The 24,089-nt window shown below is 42.3% G+C and overlaps 1 protein-coding gene across 4 annotated transcripts in view; it reads left to right on the top strand.

Annotated features, from left to right (window-relative positions):
• The window catches only part of LOC122558251 (uncharacterized phosphotransferase YvkC-like), a 172,792-nt gene that overhangs the window by 61,063 nt on the left and 87,640 nt on the right, over positions 1-24,089 (top strand). For all 4 annotated transcript variants that reach the window (XM_043706625.1, XM_043706626.1, XM_043706627.1 and 1 more), the window contains one exon: positions 16,348-16,463. In XM_043706625.1, the coding sequence (XP_043562560.1) occupies positions 16,348-16,463 (116 nt within the window). The remainder of the gene's footprint in view (positions 1-16,347; positions 16,464-24,089) is intronic.

Raw genomic sequence — 24,089 nt, 5'->3', positions numbered from 1 at the left:
CGTCATTTCCGCCACCTCCAAACGGACCCCACCACCAGGGATATATTTCCCTCCCCTCCCCTATCAGCATTCCGAAAAGACCACTCCCTCCGTGACTCCCTTGTCAGGTCCACACCCTCCACCAACCCAACCTTCACTCCCGGCACCTTCCCCTGTAACCACAAGAAATGCAAAACTTGCGCCCACATCTCCCCCCTCACTTTCCTCCAAGGCCCCAATGGATCCTTCCATATCTGCCACAAATTCATCTGCACCTCCACACACATCATTTACTGCATCCACTGCACCCGATGTGGCCTCCTCTATATTGGGGAGACAGGCCGCCGACTTGCGGAACGTTTCAGAGAACACCTCTGGGACACCTGGACCAACCAACCCAACCACGAACTCAGCACCACCTTCCTAACCTGCAAGCTTCTTTCTGACGTCTCCGCCCGCACCCCCACTCCGGCCTATCACCCTCACCTTAACCTCCTTCCACCTATCGCATTTCCAACGCCCCTCCCCCAAGTCCCTCCTCCCTACCTTTTATCTTAGCCTGTTTGGTACACTCTCCTCATTCCCGAAGAAGGGCTCATGCCCGAAACGTCGATTCTCCTGCTCCTTGGATGCTGCCTGACCTGCTGCGCTTTTCTAGCAACACATTTTCAGCGCAGGTACATGAATAGAAAAGATTAAGAGAGATAGGGCTCAAATGCAGGCAAATTGACCTAGTTTGATTGGCATGCCATAAGTTGGACTGAAGGGTCTGTTTCTATGCTGTACGACTGTATGATTCTAAGCTATAGCATACTTTCTAATAGCCAAATTAAACATAACAAAGAATAGAAGAAAATTGTATAGAAGGAAACCCCACGGCCAATGTTAGAGATTAAAACAACATCTCCTTGTCTGAACTCTGGGTAGTAATCAGACTTTAAAGTAGCTGTGGAACCATTTCTAAGAGCTAATATTTCACATGTTGCCAGAGTTGGCCCACACGGCTGAATGCTTGGAAGTGGCACAATCATGCCAGATCCAAGGTCAACCTGCAGAGGTATTTTGCCAACAGTGTACACTGATTGGCCATTTGGGGAAAGTTGATGGCAGTACCGCATCTTGCCAATTTCAGATGCCCCTCCCCAGTCCCTCCACCCACTAAAGTTAGAGCCATTCAAATAATTGGAAAATTGGAGGTGAACTGGAGATTTTCCCTCTCCCCAGTGATGACCTGACAACTGTGGTCATACATGACATACGTTCACTGCAGAGTAGTTTTAGTTTGTGACTCTCTTGCAATCTCCTGCCTAACTCAGCAGTGCCAAAGCCTCCAACTGGGATTGTTGGCCCAACATTTCTCTCCCATTGGACCTCCCACTTCCAATGTCCTTAGTCCCAGAGACAACTTCTTAATTAACCACCTTCAGGAAGAATGTGACCGGAGTTTGACAGGGCCACTTCCAGGTCCAAATTTAAGATTGTGACTTAGATTCAAACTGGATTTCTGATTGCGATGGTATCCTTCTTTCATGGACTATGAGAGTTTCACTTCATAAAATCACAGCATATAGGAACAAGACCAGAACCAGGAGTCATCAATATGAGACAATTATTAATTGATCCATTCGGAAATTCAGAACAAGCTTTTTGACCTAGAAGGTGGTTAGAATGTGTAACTCATGAGTGGAGGTACATGAAGGGATATGTTTCAGTGTAAGCAGGATAAATACAGAACAGTACGAAAGACTTGTATTTATGTCACATTATTCACAGCCAACCTTTTTCCTCTCCTATTTGTTCATAAGATGAGGGTAGTATTTATTGTCAGTGGTCAGCTGCATTATTGTGGGTCTGGAATTACATATAGACCCGACTGGGTAAGGATGGCACGTTTGCTTCCCTGGAGGACATTAGTGAACCTGGTGGATTTTTATGGCCATCAGTAGCAGTTACAAGGTCGCCGTTAATCCTCATGTATATTGGCAAAATCAGTCTGATGGAGAAAGCCACGAGGAACAATTTATAGAATATAATCAGAATGGTTTCCTAGAAAAATATGTCATGGATCCAAGCAGAGATTCTGTCATTTTAGATCTGGTAAGGTGTAATGACGCAGATTAATAAATGATGTCAAGAAAAGATTTACAAGGATATTATCGAGATTGGAGAATTTGAGCTGTGAGGAGAGGTTGAATAGGCTGAGGCTGTTGTCCCTGGAGCGTCAGAGGCTGAGGGGTGACCTACAGAGGTTTGTAAAATTATGAGGGGCATGGATAGGGTAAATAGACAAAGTATTTTCCCTGGGGTGGGGAGTCCAGAACTAGAGGGCATAGGTTTAGGGTGAGAGGGGAAAGATTTAAAAGGGACCTAAGGGGCAACTTTTTCACACAGGGTGGTGTATGTATGGAATGAGCTGCCAGAGGAAGTGGCAGAGGCTGGTACAATCACAGCATTTAAATGGTTTCTAGATGGGTATATAAGCAGGTAAGGTTTGGAGGGATATGGGCCAGGTGCTGGCAAGTGGGACTAGATTAGGTTGGCCGGCATGCACAGGTTGGACCGAAGGGTCTGTTTCCATGCTGTACATCTCTATGACTCTGTGTCAGAGTAAATGATCCTTTAGGGAACAGTGACAGCAATATGGTAGCATTTAGCATTTAAGGGTGAGAACCTGGGTTGGAAATAACTGTGCTAAATTTAAATAAGGATAATTACATACGAATGCGAGCAGAGTTGGCTGAGAAAGGAATATATTAGAAAAATGGTTGAGAAACAATGGAAGACATTCCAGAAAATAGATCATGACTTACAGAATGATTTATCCCAATGAGGAAGAAAGATCCAAGGAAGGGGATAAACCAACCATGGTTAACCAGGAACGTCAAGGATATTATCAAACTGAAAATAATGCACATAAATAACTGTCACTTGAGAGGAAGCATGAAGGCAACTACTGTGACTAAAGTCTAATAGGTCCCTTGGACTTGATAAGTTGCTTGCTAGGATTTTAGAGGAAGTAGAATTACTAGAATTAGCCATTATTGTCACATACACTCAATGAGTACAGTGAAAACTTTGTATGTCGCTACTTGCAGCTAGTAGCTAGAGAGATAGATGCACTGCTCGTAATCTTCAAAGAATCTTTAGATTCTGGAATAGTCTCAGATGTTTGGAAAACTATTAATGTAATTCCCTCATTCAAAAAGGCAGAGAAACACAAAATGGGTAACGATAGGCCAGTTAACTTAACATCTGTCATTGAGAAATGCTGGAGTCTGATATAAAAGACACACATACACATACAAGTTTATGGGGTGCATTTGTACTTGCAGAATTACATTTTACTTCGCTCAAAAACTGCATCAATCCATGTAAGATTTTGTAAAGCCTTTGTTTAGATTAGAATCAGTCTGACCATTGTAGGTCCTCAGTTATTTTTGATGCTCATTAATGACTTGGATATTGGCATAAAAAGTCAAATTTCCAAATGGCACAAAATTGGGTAGCATTATAGACAATGTTGAGGACAGCATAAAATTACAATGGGATATTGATCGATTAAGTGAATGGGAAAGCTGTGAGCAAGTTTATCCATATGAAACTAAGAAAGGATAGATCAGAATTTTTTTTTCGAAGGTACACAGTTAAATATATTGGCTGTCTAGTGCGATTCAGGGTTTAGATGCATAACTCTTTAAAATGCCATGAAATAGTCAGGAAGGCTAATGGACTGTTGGCCTTCGTAACTAAAGGGCTGCAATGTAAGGATGCAGACATTTTGGTGCAGTTCTACAAAACCTAAGATACATTGCACTTAAAGTATTGCGAACAAATCTGGACATCACACAGGAGGAAGGATGCTTTGACCATGAAGGGAGTTCAGTGCACATTTACAACCTGGATGTCAGGGGTTGTTATGAGGAGAGATTAGACAAATTAGGCCTTTATTCTCCAGAATTTGGAAGGTTAAGCAGCAATATGATTGAGGTCTTCAGGATATTAATAGGGAATCACAGGCTTAAAAAGATAAACTATTTCAACTGGTTGAAAATGCTTTAAACAGTGCAGAATTTGGGCCAGGCCATTCAGCAGAGATGTTAGAAAGTACTTCAACACACAAAGAGTAGAGGAGGTTTGGAACTCTGTTCCTGAGATGGTTATGTTTAAATCTGAGCTAGACAAGTTTTTACGAAGCAAGGGAAATGGGCCTGAAGGAGACATATGGAGTTAGGCCACGGATTGCCATGGTCTTATTGAATGGCAGAGCAGACTTGAGGGGCTGAATGGCCTACACCTGTTCCTATATTCCGATATGTTCCTATGATGCAAGGAGTTTATAGAGATGTGTAGACAGGTTGTTATTGATCTAAAACTTGACAGGTGGAATCCAATGTGGAAAATATGTGCTCTTGTACTTTGGCAATGAAAACACAAGAGCTGGAAATTATTTAAACAGAGAAGGATTGCAGAAAGATGCAGCACAGAGGGATTTGAGGGTCCTTGTGCATGGGTCACAAGGGTCATGAGGATAAGGGAGGAAGGTCGTGTTGAGGATTATTAAATCAGTCAGGTTCTCTTCAGGAATAACAATGCTGGAAGAGGACCTTTGGCTCATCAAGTCCATGCTGGTTATCAATTACAGATTTGCTGTAATTCTATTTCCTAGTGCTTGGACCATGCTACTTAAAGGTTGTAACAGGTTCTGCCTCTACCACCTTTTCAGGCATTAAGTTCCAGATATTCACCTCCCTCTGAATGAAAACAAAATCTCCTTTAATACTATCTAAACCTCGTGCCTCTTATCTTCCCAGGTATTGATGCCCAGGTATGCCCATTGAATGGTAGAGCAGACTCAATTGACCAACTTATGCTAATACTTGTGATGGCTTTATTCAGTTCGCTTTCTCATGAATTTCAAATTTCACCATCTGCCATGTTGGGATTCAAACCTATATTCCCAGAATGTTACCCTGAGATTCTGCATTACTCATCCAGTAACATTACCACCAATACCTGCCCTGATCTTTAAGTCAATGAAATACTTTTTGAATTGTATTCAGTCATTAGCGTAAGAAAAATGGCAGCCAATTTATCCTCAGCAGGGCTTCCTCAGTACTGCACTGCAGGGTCAGTCTTAATTTTTGCCCTCACCTCCGTCCAAAGCCCCAAAGGAGTCTTCCACATCCATCAGAGTTTTACTTGCACTTCCACACATTTCATTTACTGTATCCATTGCTCCCGGTGTGGTCTCCTTTACATTGGGGAGACAGGATGCCTACTTGCAGAGCACTTCAGAGAAAATCTCCAGGGCACCCACATCAACCTACCCCACCGCCCCGTGGCCAAACACTTCAACTCCACCTCCCACTCCACCAAGGACATGCAGGTCCTGGGCATCTTCCATGCTACTTCCTAACCAACCGACGCCTGGAGAAAGAACACCTCATCTTCTGCCTTGGGACTATCCAACCATGCAGCATCAATGTGCACTTCACCAGTTTCCTTATTTCCCCTCCCCCGATGTTTTTCCAGGTCCAATCTTCCAACTTGGCACCACCCTCACGACCTGTCCTACCTGACCAACCTTCTTCCCAAGTATCCACTCCACCCTCCTCTCCAACCTATTACCATTACCTCCAACTCCATCAATCTATCATTCTTGGAGGAAACCCACTCAGACTCCGGGAGAATGTGCAAACTCCAAAAAGACAGTCACCCGAGGCTGGAATCAAACCCGGGTCCCTGGTGCTGTGAGGTAACAGTGCTAACCACTTAGCCACTGTACTACCCTACTATACTGCACTGTGGTTTAATTTCTGTTGAGGAAAAGCACTTCTTTTTGTGCTATGAACACCTTTGATGGTAAAAGTGCAGGAACAGGTAGAATGACTGCTTTAGTATGAGACGGATTGAATCCATTATCTACCATAAATTTGCTTTTGAATTTCAGCACTGCTACAATTTGAGTACTGCTGAAAATGATCCACTTTGTCAAAGCTTTGTGTCTTGCGCTCATCAGGGCAATGAGCAAGAAATATCAAAGGGAAACAACATTTTCTGTTATATTAGAGGAACGTGCTGACTTGTTGGCAACTGGATTCTGAATGATAGTGTAGTTGCCATGAAGAATGCCCAAAATAGATGATAGCTCCAGGCTTTGTGTAAATTATGTAGGCTTACTCCATTTAACCAAAGGGTTCATCCCGAGATGTTTAGTTGAGGTATAAAAGTGTATGTTCTTTCTGTCTGCAGTGAGATTGGGGTGAAACTTGGCATAATGACCATATATTCCAAAAAAAATGGGGGTCGATCATAACAAACACGTATAACTTCATCTGTTTGCAATATTCAGCCAGGGGTTATTGGCTCAGTTGGTTAGATAGCTGGTTTGTGATGCAGAGTAACACCAACAGCATGGACTTTATTTCTGCAATGGCTGAGGTTACCATGAAGGACTCTCCTTCTCAATCTCTCCCCTCACCTGAGGCATAATGACCCAGTCATGTCTCTGTAATCAGAGAGCAGCCATATTATCCATTAGAACAATAGCTACTTTACCATATCCATCAGCCCATGCTCACAACATTCAAAACACAGTAATTTCATGGATAGTAACATTTACTGATAATTTTGCATGTTTTGGCAACTTATTTACAATTTTCAGTCAGACTCACTGTGTGGCCCATGTATAGTAACATTTGTTAAAGATTACTTTAGTCCAGTTGTAGCATGAAACTACAGGTTGTAGACATAAATCAAATTAGGCAATTATGCACAGTATTATCTTTTAATTGGAATTGCAATAATTATAATTAGAAGAATCTTTTAAAAGGGAGAGGAACAGACAAAGGCAGCACATGGTGAGGTCAGTGCAGGAGTGTGAGAGAGAAAGAAACCCAATCTGCTAACTGATAGAGCAGTGAACCTGCGCAGTTACTCCCTTTGCTGTTGAATTCATGTATCGCTGGACATTGGAGTGCGTCAATGAAAATTAACAAACTGTGAAATTCACAACTGATGTTGCAGTAACCTGTTTTGGAAAGGTCACAGCACAGAGACAGTTAAATTATTAGTTTTAAATGTGGCCTTGGGGCCTTGCCGTAAGTCTGCAGTAGTGAATAGAGTGGATTGTTCCTTGATTATGTGTTTTATTGAGGTACATCTCTTGATTCAACTTAAAAATATAAGCCATAAGTATTAAGTTAGCCTAAAGCAGTGTTTTGTAGAGGAATAAGACGATGCTATTTTCTGGGTCTGCAGATTGGAAGAAGCAAAAATGGCCCTTAGTAGAGTGATATGTTCTTGTTGGATGTGGGAGTTTAGGGAGAGTTTACATGTTATTGAGGATTATTTCTGCAATAAATGCCATTGATTGCGAATTCTATCTGATCGAACGGTTGGAGCGACAGAGGCAATGAGGAATTTACAAGAGCAAAGGGGTGTGATGGATGGCAGTTATAGGAAGGGAGAAAAGTCACAAATACAGTCACATAGATGGGTTAACTTGAGGCAAAGTAAGAGAAGTAGACAAGGTAGTGAAGGAGTCTTCTGTGGCTATCCCCATTTGAAACAAGTATGCTGTTTTGGAAAATGTAAGAGGTGATGGATTCTCAGAGGAATGTAGCCATGAACAGCTGGCTTTCTGGGATTGAGACTGGCTCTAATGCAATGAGGAGTACTTCAGGTTCTAAGGGATAGATTGTGTTGGGGGATTCTCTAGTCCGAAGTACAGACTGTGGACAGCAGTGAAAAATCAGAATGGTGTCTTGCTTCCCTGGTGCCAGGATCAAGGATGTCTCAAAGAGGGTGCAGAATGTTCTCAAGGGGGAGAGGAGCCAGCAAGAGGTCATTGTCCACATTGGAACCAACGGCATAGGAAGGGAAAAGGTTGAGATTCTGAAGGGAGATTACAGAGAGTTAGGCAAGAATTTAAAAAGGAGGTCCTCGAGAGTACTAATATCTGGATTACTCCAGGTGCTACGAGCTAATGAGGGCAGGAATAGGAGGATAGAGCAGATGAATGGATGGCTGAGGAGCTGGTGAATGGGAGAGGGATTCACATTATTGGATCATTGGAACCTCTTTTGGGGTAGAAGTAACCTGTACAAGAAGGACAGATTGCACCGAAATTGGAAGGGGACTAATATACTGACAGGGACAAGGTAGAACTGATAAATTAAACTGCATTTATTTCAATGCAAGGGGCCTAACAGGGAAGGCAGATGAACTTAGGGCATAGTTAGGAACATGAGACTGGGATATCATAGCAATTATAGAAACATAGCTCAGGGATGGACAGGACTGGTAGCTTAATGTTCCAGGATACAAATGCTACAGGAAGGACAGAAAGGGAGGCAAGAGAGGAGAGGGTGTGGTGTTTTTGATAAGGGATAGCATTACAGGGAGGATATTCCTGGAAATACATCCAAATAAGTTTTTTGGGTGGAACTTAGAAATAAGAAAGGGATGATCACCTTATTGGGACTGTATTATTGACCCCCTAGTAGTCAAAGGGGAATTGAGAAATAAATTTGTAAGGAGATCTCAGTTATCTATAAGAATAATAAGGTGGTTATGATAGAGGATTTTAACTTTCCAAACATAGACTGGGCCTGCCATAGTGTTTAGGGTTTAGATGGAGAGGAATTTGTTAAGTGTGTCCAAGAAAATATTCTGATTCAGTACCTACTAGAGAAGGTGCAAAACTTGACCTACTTTTGGGAAATAAGGCAGGGCAGGTGTTTGAGGTGTCAACGGGTGACCACTTTGGGGCCAACCATAATTTTATTAGTTTTAAAGTAGTGATGGAAAAGGATAGACCAGATCTAAAAATTGAAGTTCTAAATTGGAGAAAGGTCAATTTTGACAGTATTAGACAAGAAGCTGATTGGGAGACAGATGTTCACAGGTAAAGGGACAGCTTCAAAAATGAGATAATCAGGGTCCAGAAACCGTATATTCCTGTTTGGGTGAAAAGAAAGGCTCGTAGGTATAGGGAATGCTGGAAGACTAAAGAAACTGAGGGTTTGGTTAAGAAAAAGAAGGAAGCATATGTCAAGTATAGACAGGATAGATCGAGTGAATCCTTCGAAGAGTATAAAGGCAGTAGAAGTATACTTAAGAGGGAAATCAGGAGGGCAAAAACAGGGCATGAGATAGCTTTGGCAAATTGAGTTAAGGAGAATCCAAAGGGCTTTTACAAATACATTAAGGACAAAAGGGTAATTAAGGAGAGAATAGGGTCCCTCAAAGATCAGCATGGTAGCATTTGTGTGGAGCTGCAGGAGTTGGTAGAGATGCTAACTGAGTATTTTGCATCAGTGTTTACTGTGGAAGATATAGAATATAAGGAAATAGGTGGTGACATCTTGAAAAATGTCCATATTATGGAGGAGGAAGTGCTGAATGTCTTGAAATGCATAAAAGTGGATAAATCCCCAGGACATGATCAGGTGTAGCCTAGAACTCTGTGGGAAACTAGGGAAGTGATTGCTGGGCCTCTTGGTGAGATATTTGTATCATCGATAGTCACAGGCGAGGCGCTGAAAGACTGAAGGTTGGCTAACGTGGTGCCACTGTTTAAGAAAGGTGGTAAGTACAAGCTAGGAAACTATAGGCCAGTGAGCCTGATATTGGTGGTGGACAAAGTTGTTGGAGGGAATCCTGAGGGACAGGATGTACATGTATTTGGAAAGGCAAGGACTGATTCGGGATAGTCAACATGGCTTTGTGCATGGGAAATCATGTCTCACAAACTTGATTGAGTTTTTTGAAGAAGTAACAAAGAGGATTGATGAGGGAAGAGCAGTAGATGTGATCTATATGGACTTCAGTAAGGCGTTCGACAAGGTTCCCCATGGGAGACTTGTGAGCAAGGTGAGATCTCATGGAATACATGGAGAACTAGCCATTTGGATACAGAACTGGCTCAAAGGTAGAAGACAGAGGGTGGTGGTGGAGGATTGTTTTTCAGACTGGAGGCCTGTGACCAGTGGCTTGCTACAAGGATTGGTGCTGAGTCCACTACTTTTCTTCATTTATATAAATGATTTAGATGTGAGCATAAGAGGTATAGTTAGTACGTTTGCAGATGACACCAAAATTGGAGGTGTAGTGGACAACAAAAAAGGTTACCTCGCTTTACAATGGGATCTTGATCAGATGAGCCAATGGGCTGAGGAGTGGCAGGTGGTGTCTAATTTACATAAATGCAAGGTGCTGCATTTTGGGAAAGCAAACCTTAGCAGGACTTATACCTAATGGTAAGGTCCTAGGGAGTGTTGCTGATCAAAGATGTTGGAGTGCAGGTTCAGAGCTCCTTGTATGCAGGTAGATAGGATAGTGAAGAAGGCGTTTGGTATGCTTTCCTTTATTGGTCAGAATTTTGAGTACAGGAGTTGGGAGGTCATGTTGCGGCTGTACAGGACATTGGTTAGGCCACTGTTGGAATACTGTGTGCATTTCTGGTCTCCTTCCTATCGGAAGGATGTTGTGAATCTTGAATAGGTTCAGAAAAGATTTACAAGGATGTTGCCGGGGTTGGAGGATTTGAGCTATAGGGAGAAGTTGAATAGGCTGGGGTTGTTTTCCCTGGAGCATCGGAGACTGAGGGTGATCTCATAGAGGTTGACAAAGTTATGAGGGGCATAGATAGGATAAATAGACAAAGTCTTTTCCCTGGGGTGGGGGAGTCCAGAACTAGAGGGCCTAGGTTTATGGTGAGGGAGGAAAGATATAAAAGAGACCTAAGAGGCAACCTTTTCACGCAGAGGATGGTGACTGTGTCGAATGGGCTGCCAGAGGAAGTGGTGGAGGCTAGTGCAATTGCAACATTTAAGAGGCATTTGGATGGGTATATGAATAGGAAGGGTTTGGAGGAATATGGGCCGGGTGCTGGCAGGTGGGACTCGATTGGGTTGGGATATCTGGTCGGCATGGACGAGTCAGACCGAAGGGTCTGCTTCCATGCTGTATATCTCTCTCACTCTATGATTCTATGAATCCTCTTCTATTATTAATATTACATAACCTGAACCATGTTTATGTTTTCTTTTGCAATCTTGCAAGTTGTTCTTTGCATCAGAAAGAACATGTACACACACTGTGCCTGTTTCAGTTTAACAAAACAAATTCCTCTGGTTGATTGCTCTGAGCCAATCAGAGTCAATATACCATATTTAAAATTTAACAAATGTCATGAGGGTATGACAGGAAGGTCGAGCTGAGGATTATGAAATCAATCATGATCACTTCGGGAATTACATCACTGGAAGATGCACTTTGGCTGGTTATCAAATCCAGATCCTATTTCCCAGCGCTTGGATCATGCTACTTGTAACAGTTTCTGCCACTACCACCCTTTCAGGCATTAAGTTCCAGATATTCACCTCCCTCTGAATAAAAAAGATTCTCCTTTAATTCCCTCTAAACCTTGTGCCTCTTATCTTCAATTGATGCCCTGGTATGCCTATTGAATGGCAGAGCAGACTCAATTGACCAACTTCTTATAATACTTATGGCGTCCTTTTTCAGCTTGCTTTTTATTGGATTTCAAATTTCACCATCTGCCATGTTGGGATTCAAACCGGTATTCCCAGAATATTACCCTGAGATTCTGCATTACTAGTCCAGTAACATTACCACCAATACCCCCCCCCCCCCCCCCCCCCCCCCGTTCTTTACAGTCAATGAAATACTTTTTGAATTGTATTCAGTCTTTAGTGTAAGAAATGTGGCAGCCAATTTATCCTCAACAGGGCTTCCTCAGTACTGCACTGCAGGGTTAGTGTTAATTTTTGCCCTCACCTCTGTCCAAAGCCCCAAAGGAGCCTTCCACATTCATCAGAGTTTTACTTGCACTTCCACACATATCATTTACTGTATCTGTTGCTCCTGGTGCTCCTTTACACTGGGGAGACAGGACACCTACTTGCAGAGCACTTCAGAGAACATCTCCAGGCCACCCGCACCAACCTACCCCACCGTCCTGTGACCAAACATTTCAACTCCCGCTCCCACTCCACCAAGGATATGCAGGTCCTGGGCCTCCTTTATTGCCCCTCCCTAACCACCTGAGTGACGCCTGGAGGAAGAACGCCTCATCTTCTGCCTCAGGACCCTCCAACCACACAGCATCAATGTGGGCTTCACCAGGTTTTCATTTTTCCTCCCCCCACCTTATCCCAGTTCCAATCTTCCAACTTGGCTCAACCCTCATGACCTGTCCTACCTGTCCAACTTCCTTCCCACCTATCCACTCCACCCTCCTCTCCAACTTATCACCATTGTTCCTACCTCCATCAATCTATCGTACTCTCAGCTATCTCCCCTCCAGCCCCACTCCTCTCCCATTTATCTCTCCACCCCCTCAGCTCACAAACCTCATTCCTGATGAAGGGCTTATACCCAAAGCATCGATTTTCCTGCTCCTCGGCTACTGCCTGATCTGCTGTGCTGTTCCAGCACCACACTCTGAACTCTGATCTCCAGCGTCTACAATTCTCAGTTTCTCTTAGTTTTTGCAGTGAGACTTGAACCTGACCATACAATTTAGAAGGAAAAGTGTTAACAACTGAACCAGAGCTGAGATGAGAGAGAAAGGAATAGGACGAAATTATGATGCGGTCAGATGAAGAACTTTGGAGTCTAGCTTCGGAATGCTTGAAGGAATATGCGAGTTCCAAATAAGTTGTTGGACTCAACACATTAGCTCTGTTTCTCTCTCTACAGATACTGCCAGCAATTCTTCAGGTTCTTCTATGTATACATGATAGAGTGATAACTTGTTTTTTTTTGCAAAATGAGCAGCCGGTTTTAACATTGCACAAGTACCCATAAACCCTTCCAATTCCCATTCTGTTTTGAGGAGTGGGAGGTCTTCTTCTCTCCCTGACCTCATTTACTTTACAGTGAAGCTAACAGATGCTGCTCACTGGTTGAAGTTTAGGAGTTTGAAATTTAGCAAAGGATGCCACACACTCAACAAAATGAGCAGCATAGCAGTGGACTGAGATGGTTGGCAATATCAAGGAACTCTGTTAATTTATTTGTGTTTCCAATATTCTTATACTTGCTGTTGTTTTTCTGTTCATGATTCTAAATCTGCCACTAAAATAGCCTTGATATGTTTGCCTTGCCAAAAATCCTTATTTTTTTAAAAAATCCACTTCCCTGTAACTTTCTCTAGTCCAGACAAAGAGAATTTTTTTTTACATATTTCTTAACGACAATCTTTCACTAGTTTACAGTTGGCATACTTTCACACTAATTTTCTCACATCTGTGTTTTAATTGGCTGGATGCAAATCCGATTCCTAGATACATTTAGTACGATTTCATTGTTGTTTCTAAGGTATTTTTGTTTGCTTTTAAAGCTCTTTAATAGCTCCATCTTTAAATCCAAACAGCAGTTAGCTCTGAGGATGTCATTGGAGCACATGTTATGCATTTAAAGAAGGACTTGGTCAATTTCAGTCACATCTCCTTTTTGACTGCTTAGGTTAGGTGGATTGGTCATGTTAAATTGCCCGTAGTGTCCTGGAATGTGTAGGCTAGATGGATTAGCCATGACAAAATGTAGCGTTACAGAGGTAGGGTGTGTCTAGGTAGGATGATCTTCGGCAGGTCAGTGTGGACTTGATGGGCTGAATAGCCTGTTTCCGCACTATAGGGTTCTATGATTCTAAGTATTAAAAGTAATGCCTGATCCAGAAGCGTGGTTCCTGTTGAATAAGCAGGGTCAAGCTGTTCCTGCTATCATTGGTGCGAGATATTAAGCTGTGACCTTACACACATTATCTAATTCTGCACTGTAATTAAACACTGCACCTAAAGAAGGGTCTGTACTTCAATAGCTTGTGTGATTTCAAATAAACCTGTTGGACTATAACCTGGTGTCATGTGACTCCTGACGATGTAATAATTGAAGGAAGTGAGGGATCTGGACCAAGCAATCTCTCAAGCAAGACCAATAACAAATAGTGCCTCTGAGATATTGTGAGGTTACCACAGGTCACTGGTTTCTGAACTGTACTGCCAACATGCACTGTGATTGCATCCAATCGTAATGAAACAATTAGTTCTTTATTCTAGTGTAGAAATGCATTTTTCCAGTTTTTAATGGAAACACATCAACAGTAAAAATGGCTGAGACTTGACTTATTTTTTTCCTTGTCCGGTTTGATCATTTCAAGCTGCGGAGTCCTTTGGGTGGAATGTTTTTGAGGCCTGAATTTGGGAAGGAAATATCATTACGCAAGATGGTGGTGTGTCAGAACCCTGAAATCTTTTCACCTCCACCCAATGTAATTTCTGGGTGGGCAGGCCCAAGCTCAACCTTCCTGTCTCACCACCAATTGATCCTCTTAATTGAGAACCAGTTAACATACAACATACATGCACCTACATGTTCTTATTTCTCAAACAACTGAATATGCAGATATGTATTATCCCTTCCAGTATGGTTTGTACATGCATGCATCCAACATAGAAGATTTGCAATACTTTGAGTCCTTAGTTTAATGTTAGACAGAGGAGGGAAGATAAACTGAAATCCCCAATTCCTTCCTGTTTGATCTGTAATCAGTGTGGTATATTTTTTAAAAGACAAATGTGTGTGTTTCTAAATCCCAGTTAGAGTGTGGTTAGTGTAAAGCAAAAGAAACAGTGGATTTTTATGTGTTTAATCAAAGACAATAATGTAATCACTCATTCATCCCAAAAACATCTGTGAGCTGCTTTAGCCATCTAACAAACACTCAGGAAAAATGCAGCCAAAAACAGTAGTACAACTTTGTAAGTGTTAAAAAATGTAGTAAACAGTTCGAGTATTTTTGCAGATTCAGTAAAAAAAAAGAAATATTTTTCTACACTTGCCCTTTCCAGTAAGTTGAGATAGTTACATTTGGATTTCCACATAAACTGCAGGGTTGCTTCCAAAAGAAGACTGTTCAACAGGTCACATCGATAGGCAGTCATGGCTGTGATATAAGGAAGTTGAACCTCTTTACAGATGAGCTCAGAGCTTTGGAATCAGGAAGGGAGGCTTTTAAAAAGACATTGAAGCCTTTCATTTCTTGAAAGAAGTAAGTAGCACAGCCTTTCTTTGCAACGATTTGGAGATGTCAGTGTTGGACTGGGTTGTACAAAGTTAAAAATCGCACAACACCAGGTTATAGTCCAACAGGCAACAGGTTTAATTGGAAACACACTAGCTTTCGGAGCGCCACTTTTTCACAACCACCTGATGAAGAAGCAGCGCTCCGAAAGCTAGTGTGCTTCCAATTAAATCTGTTGTCTGTTGGACTATAACCTGGTGTTGTGTGATTTTTAACTTTCTCTGCAACTGTTGGTTTTATTCTGGAGATGGGGGGCAGTTAGCTCCGTTGGCTGGATGGAGAGTGACTCCGACAGCATGGTCTTATTTCCAACACCAACTGAAATTACTGTGAAGCACTCACCTTCTCAACCTCTTCCATTGCCTGAGGCTTTGTGACCCTCAGGTTAAACTACCACCAATTCTCTCTCTGTAATGAGACAACAGTCTGCAGTCTGGTGACTTTATCTGTAGACTGTTCCAGATCTTTTCCGACGTTTAGAAAGATAGGATTTCCGTACCAGGAGACCAGTTTCAATCAAATAGTCAATGACCCATGATTATTCAATAGGAGGTAAATGTCTTTCACACTTATGGTCTCATCAACTTTCTTTAATTACAATGAAAATCTGGAGATAGTGTATAGGAGTCCATTGATTCTGGTATTTAAAATGACAGTAGTAAATTCCACAATGGACTACTGGTTAAGCATGTTCGTTCAAAGAGGAGAACTCTGTCCATTGTGATTCAATTCAGAACTTACCAGAAGTTTGATAGCTTTTGTAGAAGTTGCACAAGTCCTTTTAGCAGCCATCATATAACAGTTCATCAGCATCCATTTTGAAAACAAGGCAGTTGTATCTTCATACCCTCTAGGGCATGACATTAGATTTCCAACATCAATTGTTTACATTTTTACTTCTGTTAATTAACATATTGCCTTCAGAAGCAGCACAGCAGAAAGATTTATGGAGTTGGCAGAGGAAAATAGGACTTTGGAGCAGGAAGGAACATTCAGTCCTTTGCAGCTGCTGCACAGTTCATGAGATCGTGGCTGATCTGATTGTCATCTCAGTTCCACTTGGCTATTTGGCTTCGATAACTATTTACTTCCCTTGTCTGTCAAAAAGCACTCACTCTGCATAATTCTGCCTCCAAATAAAATTGTGGGTGCACCTCTGCAATTGAAAACCTGGTCCCTCAAAGCACTGAGATTAATTGTGTCACTTTTATTGGTGTATGTTTTACAATGCCCATTTATGTTGTGTTTCTCAGGTACAATCAGCAGCAGACACATTATGAGCAGTGGGGTCAATATGTTGGAGAAATTGAGATTGAGGGACATGAGAGAAATGAGCTGCTTCTTCGTGGATTAAGAGATCATTCTTATGGTAACAAAATTGTTTTTTCTTTAATTATATACATATTGGACATTATTACGGAGTTTATGCAATAAACTCAGAATGTAAATCTTACTCAGACGACGTCTAAAGCAGTTTTTTTCCAAGAAGCCCATAATGACATCTTCAGAGTGGAGGGTTCTCAAGGCATTCCTAGCATTAACCTTTTCAGAACCCCTATACAACATCACGTACCATGGGTCTGTCACTGCCCTGCTTACTTCTCCTGGAGTTTGCAGACTGTTGCCAGGAAGTGGATTGATGGTGAGTGTGGATAGATGACCTGACGAGAACACATTTTGTGTTGTCTCCAAATGCTCAATTTTGTTAACCTCTGTAGACGTGGCTTTGCAGATTGGCACTTTGTCTTTTGGCAGAACAGGAGTATTGTTCATTTGTAAGGACTACCATTTTTCTGGAGGGAGTGCCTCACAGTGATGGTACCTGTAATACTTGCCAGATTATAAAAAGCTTACAACTTCATTGTTTGTCATGTCTCTTCAACGATGCGCACAGTTTACAGCAATGAATGATGTTAGGGAGACGGGTTACAGGAAAAGTTTCTAAAGAAAACGTATATAGCTATTTATCACCTAAAATTCATTTGTAAAATTACAATAGATGAGTATGAAATGTCATAGCAATATCATGCATGTTCATGTTTTGCTGTGTCTGATGGGAGTGTCATTCATTTTCCAACATTAAGATCGAACGAGCAATTGTACTGCACATCTTGTGTCATTGTCAAGTGGTCCCAGCTTCAGAGATTCAAAACGTACAGAGTAACTGCAATCATCTGATGCACTTTTTCTGTTCTTTTTCACTTGAAAGCATCTCCAGGTGACAAAAGCTACAAACTTATATTGCCTTGTAGACATGTAAAAGATAAAGTTAACACAGTATGAGTTTTGCAATTTTAATGGGAGAGGATGCTTTTAATTATAATTATTGTAATTCCAATTGAAAGGTAATAATGCATATAATTGCTAAATTTAGGACTGCAACCATTGGTTTCATGCTGCAACTGGAGCCAGACGACAGTAATCTTTAACAAATGTTGCAATGTAAAGTTGTGCAAGTTCGTCAAGGCTACATACTGGGTTTAATGCTATTCAGGAATCAACAGGATAATTGCTTCCATCCAATATTCAAATCAAAAGGATGTGCACTTAGAACTCCCAGGAGAGAAAGTTGGTGCAAAGGGTCTTTATAATCCAATGCTGTCTGTTAACTCACACTAATCCTCAAATGTCAGATGAGTTTAAGGGCAGCATAAATAGTAGAGCAATATTCGCTCTTGCCATTACTTCATCCTTGTGATCTGGTTAATACATATCTGATCTATTTTGCTTCAGTAACCAGTTAGTTAGTAACTGTAAATAATTATTTTCAGAGAGAATCATGGAATCCCCACAGTGTGGAAACAGGCCATTTTGGCCCAACAAGTCCACACTGATCCTCCAAAGACTATCCCACCCAAACCCATTCCCCTGCCCTATTAATCTACAGTTCCCTTGACTAATCCACCTAGCCTACACATCCCTGTACACTGTGGGCAAGTAAGCATGGCCAATTTACCTAACTTGCATGACTTTGGACTGTGGGAGGAAACTGGAGCACCCGGAGGAATCCCACTCAGACATGGGGAGAATGTGCAAACCCGAGGCTAGAATCAAACCTGGGTCCCTGGTGCTGCAAGGCAACAGTGCTAACCACTGAGCCACTGTGCTACCCTACTATACTGCACTGTGGTTTAATTTCTGTTGAGGAAAAGCATTTCTTTTTGTGCTATGAACGCCTTTGATGGTAGAAGTGCAGGAACAGGTAGAATGACTGCTTTAGTATGAGACGGATTGAATCCATTATCTACCATAAATTTGCTTTTGAATTTCAGCACTGCTACAATTTGAGTACTGCTGAAAATGATCCACTTTGTCAAAGCTTTGTGTCTTGCGCTCATCAGGGCAATGAGCAAGAAATATCAAAGGGAAACACCATTTTCTGTTATATTAGAGGAACGTGCTGACTTGTTGGCAACTGGATTCTGAATGATAGTGAAGTTGCCATGAAGAATGCCCAAAACAGATGATAGTTAGCTCCAGGCTTTGTGTAAATTATGTAGGCTTGCTCCATTTAACCAAAGGGTTCATCCCGAGATGTTTAGTTGAGGTATAAAAGCACAATATGTGTGTGTGTTCTTTCTGTCTGCAGTGAGATTGCAGTGAAACTTGGCATAACGACCATATATTCCAAAAAGGTGGGGGTCGATCATAACAAACACGTATAACTTCATCTGTTTGCAATATTCAGCCAGGGGTTATTGGCTCAGTTGGTTAGATAGCTGGTTTGTGATGCAGAGTAACACCAACAGCATGGACTTTATTTCTGCAATGGCTGAGGTTACCATGAAGGACTCTCCTTCTCAATCTCTCCCCTCACCTGAGGCATAATGACCCAGTCATGTCTCTGTAATCAGAGAGCAGCCATATTATCCATTAGAACAATAGCTACTTTACCATATCCATCAGCCCATACTCACAACATTCAAAACACAGTAATTTCATGGATAGTAACATTTACTGATAATTTTGAATGTTTTGGCAACTTATTTACAATTTTCAGTCAGACCCATTGTGTGGCCCATGTATAGTAACATTTGTTAAAGATTATTTTAGTCCAGTTGTAGCATGAAACTAAAGATTGTAGACTTAAATCAAATTAAGCAATTATGCACAGTATTATCTTTTAATTGGAATTGCAATAATTATAGACAGTAGACAATAGGTGCAGGAGTAGACCATTCTGCCCTTCGAGCCTGCACCACCATTCAATATGATCATGGCTGATCATCCTTAATCAGTATCCCGTTTCTTCCTTATCTCCATAACCCTTGATTCCACTATTCTTGAGAGCTCTATCCAACTCTTTCTTAAATGAATCCAGAGACTGGGCCTCCACTGCCCTCTGGGCAGAGCATTCCACACAGACACCACTCTCTGGGTGAGGAAGTTTCTCCTCATCTCTGTCCTAAATGGTCGACCCTGTATTTTTAAGCTGTGTCCTCTGCTTCGGCACTCACCCATCAGTGGGAACATGTTTCCTGCCTCCAGAGTGTCCAATCCTTTAATAATCTTATATGTCTCAATCAGATCCCCCCTCAGTCTTCTAAACTCAAGGGTATACAAGCCCAGTCGCTCCAGTCTTTCAGCGTAAGGTAGTCCTGCCATTCCAGGAATTTACCTCGTGAACCTATGCTGCACTCCCTCAATATCCAGAATGTCTTTCCTCAAATTTGGAGACCAGACTGCACACAATACTCCAGGTGTGGTCTCACCAGATCCCTGTACAGCTGCAGAAGAACCTCTTTGCTTCTATATTGTGAGAAACAGAACTCACTCACAAATCAGCCTGAGTCAAAGCCTTGGAAACGAGAACAATTTATTACAGCCTTGCAAGGACCGGACACTTCTGCGATCAAGCAGAAATGCGCGCGAAAACAGAGCCTGTTAGCATTCTTATTTAATTTACAATTTGCGGAATCACACCTCCCTTTTCCCATCCTATCATAAGCCGATTACCTCACTTGTTAGTTATTTTCTTATCTGGCCATCCTGCTGTCCTTGTCTGCATTCTTTGTTCCTTGTTTGTTACAGCTTGTTCTTTTATCCAGTTTCTCTTATCATACTATAAGCTTTATTGTGAAATGCCCTTGCTGCTTCTTTTTGTGGTCAGCTACAACCCTTTAAAGTTATTTCCTAGCTTAAAACTATTTTCTTTAAAAGACCCTCTATATTCATTAAAATCTTAGTCTTAAGTATTCTACATGCTACATGCCACAAGAATTAACACCCCACCCCACCCCACCTGCAAAAACATTTCTTATCTCCCACATATACTCAATCCCTCTTGTTATGAAGGCCAGCATGCTGTTAGCTTTCTTCACTATCTGCTGTACCTGCATGCTTACCTTCATTGACTGGTGTACAGATCTCTTTGTACCTCCCCTTTACCTAAATTGATTCCATTTAGGTAGTAATCTGTCTTCCTGTTCTTGCCACCAAAGTGGATATCCATACATTTATCCACATTAAACTGTATCTGCCATGCATCTGACCTGTCCAGGTCACCCTGTAATCTCCTAACATCCTCCTCACATTTCACCCTGCCACCCAGCTTAGTATCATCAACAAATTTGCAAATGTTATTACTAATACCATCTTCTATATCATTAATATATATTGTAAAAAGCTGCGGTCCCAGCACTGATCCCTGCGGTCCCCCACTGGTCACTACCTGCCATTGAAATGGAGCCGTTTATCACTACTCTTTGTTTCCTGTCAGCCAACCAACTTTCAATCCAAGTTAGTACTTTGCCCCCAATACCATGCTCCCTAATTGTGCTCACTAACCTCCTATGTGGGACTTTATCAAAGGCTTTCTGAAAGTCCAGGTACACTACATCTACTGGATCTCCCTCGTCCATCTTCAGAGTTACATCCTCAAAAAATTCTAGAAGATTAGTCAAGCATGATTTCCCCTTCATAAATCCATGCTGACTCTGACCTATCCTGTTACTACTATCCAGATGTGTCGTAATTTCATCCTTTATAATTGACTCCAGCATCTTTCCCACCACTGAAGTCAGACTAACTGGTCTATAATTTCCTGCTTTCTCTCTCCCACCTTTCTTAATAAGTGGTACAAGATTAGCCACCCTCCAATCCGCAGGAACTGATCCCGAATCCAACGAACTCTGGAAAATAATCACCAACGCATCCACGATTTTTCGAACCACCTCCTTCAGTACCCTGGGATGTAGACCATCAGGCCCCGGGGTCTGATCAACCTTCAGACCTAACATTCTCTCCAACACCAATTCCTGGCAAATATAAATTCCCTTAAGTTCAGGTCCTTCAGCCACTGTTACCTCAGGGAGATTGCTTGTGTCTTCCCCAGTGAACACAGATCTGAAGTACCAATTCAAGTCTTCTGCCATTTCTTTGTTCCCCGTAATATATTGCCCGGTTTCTGTCTCAAGGGCCCAATTTTAGGCTTAACCATTTTTTTGCCTTTCACATACCTAAAAAAGCTTTTACTATCCTCCTTTATATTTTTGGCCAGTCTACCTTCGTACCTCAGTTTTTCTCTGCGTATTTCGTTCTTAGTAATCCTCTGTTGTTCTTTAAAAGCTTCCCAGTCCTCCGTTTTCCCACTTATCTTTGCTATGTTATACTTTTTCTCTTTTAACTTTATATGTTTCTTAAGTTCCCTCGTCAGCCATGGCCACCCATGCCTCCTCCTAGGATCTTTCTTCCTTTTTGGAATGAACTGATCCTGCATCTTCTGCATTACCCCCAGAAATATCTGCCATTGTTCCTCCACTGTCATCCCTGCTAAGGTATTGCACCACTTAACTTTGGCCAGCTCCTCCCTCATAGCTCCATAGTTCCCTTTATTCAACTGAAATATTGTCACTTCCGATGGTACCCTTTTCCCCTCAAATTGCAGATTGAAGCTTATTGTATTATGGTCACTACTTCCCAATGGCTCCTTCACTTCGAGGTCCCTGACCAATTCTGGTTCGTTGCACAATATCAGATCAGAATTGCCTTCTCCCTGGTCGGCTCCAGCACCAGCTTTTCAAAGAATCCATCTTGGAGGCACTCCACAAAGTCTCTTTCTTGAGGTCCAATACCATCCTGATTCTCCCAGTCTACCTATATGTTGAAATCCCCCATAACAACTGTAGTAACATCTTTGCGACAGGCCAATTTCAGCTCCTTATTCAACTTACACACTACATCCAGACTACTGTTTGGGGGCCTGTAGTAACTCCCAAGAGGGTCTATTTACCCTTAGAATTTCTCAGGTCTATCCATACTGACTCTACATCCCCTGATTCTAGGTCCCCTCGTGCAAGGGACTGAATATCATCCCTTACCAACATGGCCACCCCACCTCCTCTGCCTGTCAGTCTGTCCTTACGATAGCTCGTGTAGCCTTGAATATTCATTTCCCAGGCCCTGTCCACTTGAAGCCACATCTCAGTTATCCCCACAATATCGTATCTGCCAATTTCCAAAAGAGCCTCAAACTCATCCATCTTATTTCTCCTGCTTTGTGCATTCGTATATAGTATTTTTAATTTGTTACTGCCCTCACCCTTCCTATCAACTCCTATTTCACTCAACCTTACAGCATGATCTCTTTTTGAGTTTTCTGCCTCATTGATACAGTTGTCCTTCTTGACTTCCCTTGTTCTAACTTTCCCTTCAATTTCCTTCTTAAACATCCAGTTTGTCCCCTCCCCCCCGCTACTTAGTTTAAACGTAGCTGTGTTGCAGTAGCAAACCTACCTGCCAGAATGCTGGTCCCCAACCTATTAAGGTGCAAACCGTCTCTCTTGTATAATTTATGCTTCCTACAAAACATACCCCAGTGATCCAAGAATTTAAATCCTTGCTTCCTGCACCAGTTCCCCAGCCACACGTTCAAGTCCATTATCTCCCTGTTTCTGGCCTCACCAGCCCGAGAAACTGGAAGCAAACCGGAGATAACCACCCTGGACGTCCTGCTTTTCAGCCTTCTTCCTAGTTCTCTGAAGTCCAGCTATAATATATTCCTCCTCTTCTTCCTGTCATCATTTGTGCCGGCATGTACCACAACCTCTGGCTCTTCATCTTCGTCCTTGAGGATTTGCTGCACTCTGTCTGTGATGTCTTTAACCTGGCATCAGGAAGGCAACACACACCATCCTTACATCCCGCCTGCTGCCACAAAAACCCCGGTCAGTTTCTCTCACTATGGAGTCCCCTATTACCACGGCCCTGTGCGATGCCTGACTCCTCGACTCTGCCTCCACGCCAGCTTTTGATTGACAGACCTGACCGCCTCGCGGACTGGCAGTGTCATCTGTCTCTACTGTTTCCAAAAGATTCAACTTGTTCCTGACAGGTACTTCCCCCGGGGTCTCTTGCACCTGTCTCCTCTCTGCCTTCCTCATCGTCGGCTCTCTTCTGGTATGGTCGGTGTAATAACCTCGCTGAAGGTCTTGTCCAGAAAGATCTCGTTCTCTCGGATGAGCCTAAGGTCCTCATCAGTGCTGCAATATGCTCTGTCAGTAGCTGAACGTGCACACACTTTCCACACTTATATGAGCCAGACCCACCAGAGTCGTTGACCTCCCACATCAAGCACGTAGCGCACTGAACCAGCTTGGCAGTCATGTCTTCACCCTCTTCAACTTTGGCGGAATCACTTCACTCAACCTCTTTGTCAAAGACTCCTGAGCTAAAGACTCTCTCTTCTCTCAACAGGAACTTCCTTGGACCCTCTTTTTGGGGCAAGTCTGTGGACTTTTAATTTAGGTTAGAGGAGGCCCTACTTTGTAGGACCTGGGGTCTAGAACATACCCACTCAAATAACAATCACTTACCTTCCCAACCGGCTTTGTGCTTCGACTTCACTTCCGCCCAGCACCTGCCGTTCTCTGCTGCAAAAAGACCGTTGGCGTCGAGGTAAGTTCTTAAATAACTATCACTTACCTTCCCGGCCGGCTTTGCGCTCCGACTTCACTTTCGCCCAGCATCCACCATTCTCTGCTGCAAAAATCCTCTT

Source organism: Chiloscyllium plagiosum, chromosome 17, assembly GCF_004010195.1.
Source record: "Chiloscyllium plagiosum isolate BGI_BamShark_2017 chromosome 17, ASM401019v2, whole genome shotgun sequence".
Lineage (NCBI taxonomy): Eukaryota > Metazoa > Chordata > Chondrichthyes > Orectolobiformes > Hemiscylliidae > Chiloscyllium > Chiloscyllium plagiosum.
The sequence above is the reverse complement of the archived record's forward strand: the minus strand, read 5'-3'. Positions and strand labels throughout refer to the sequence as shown.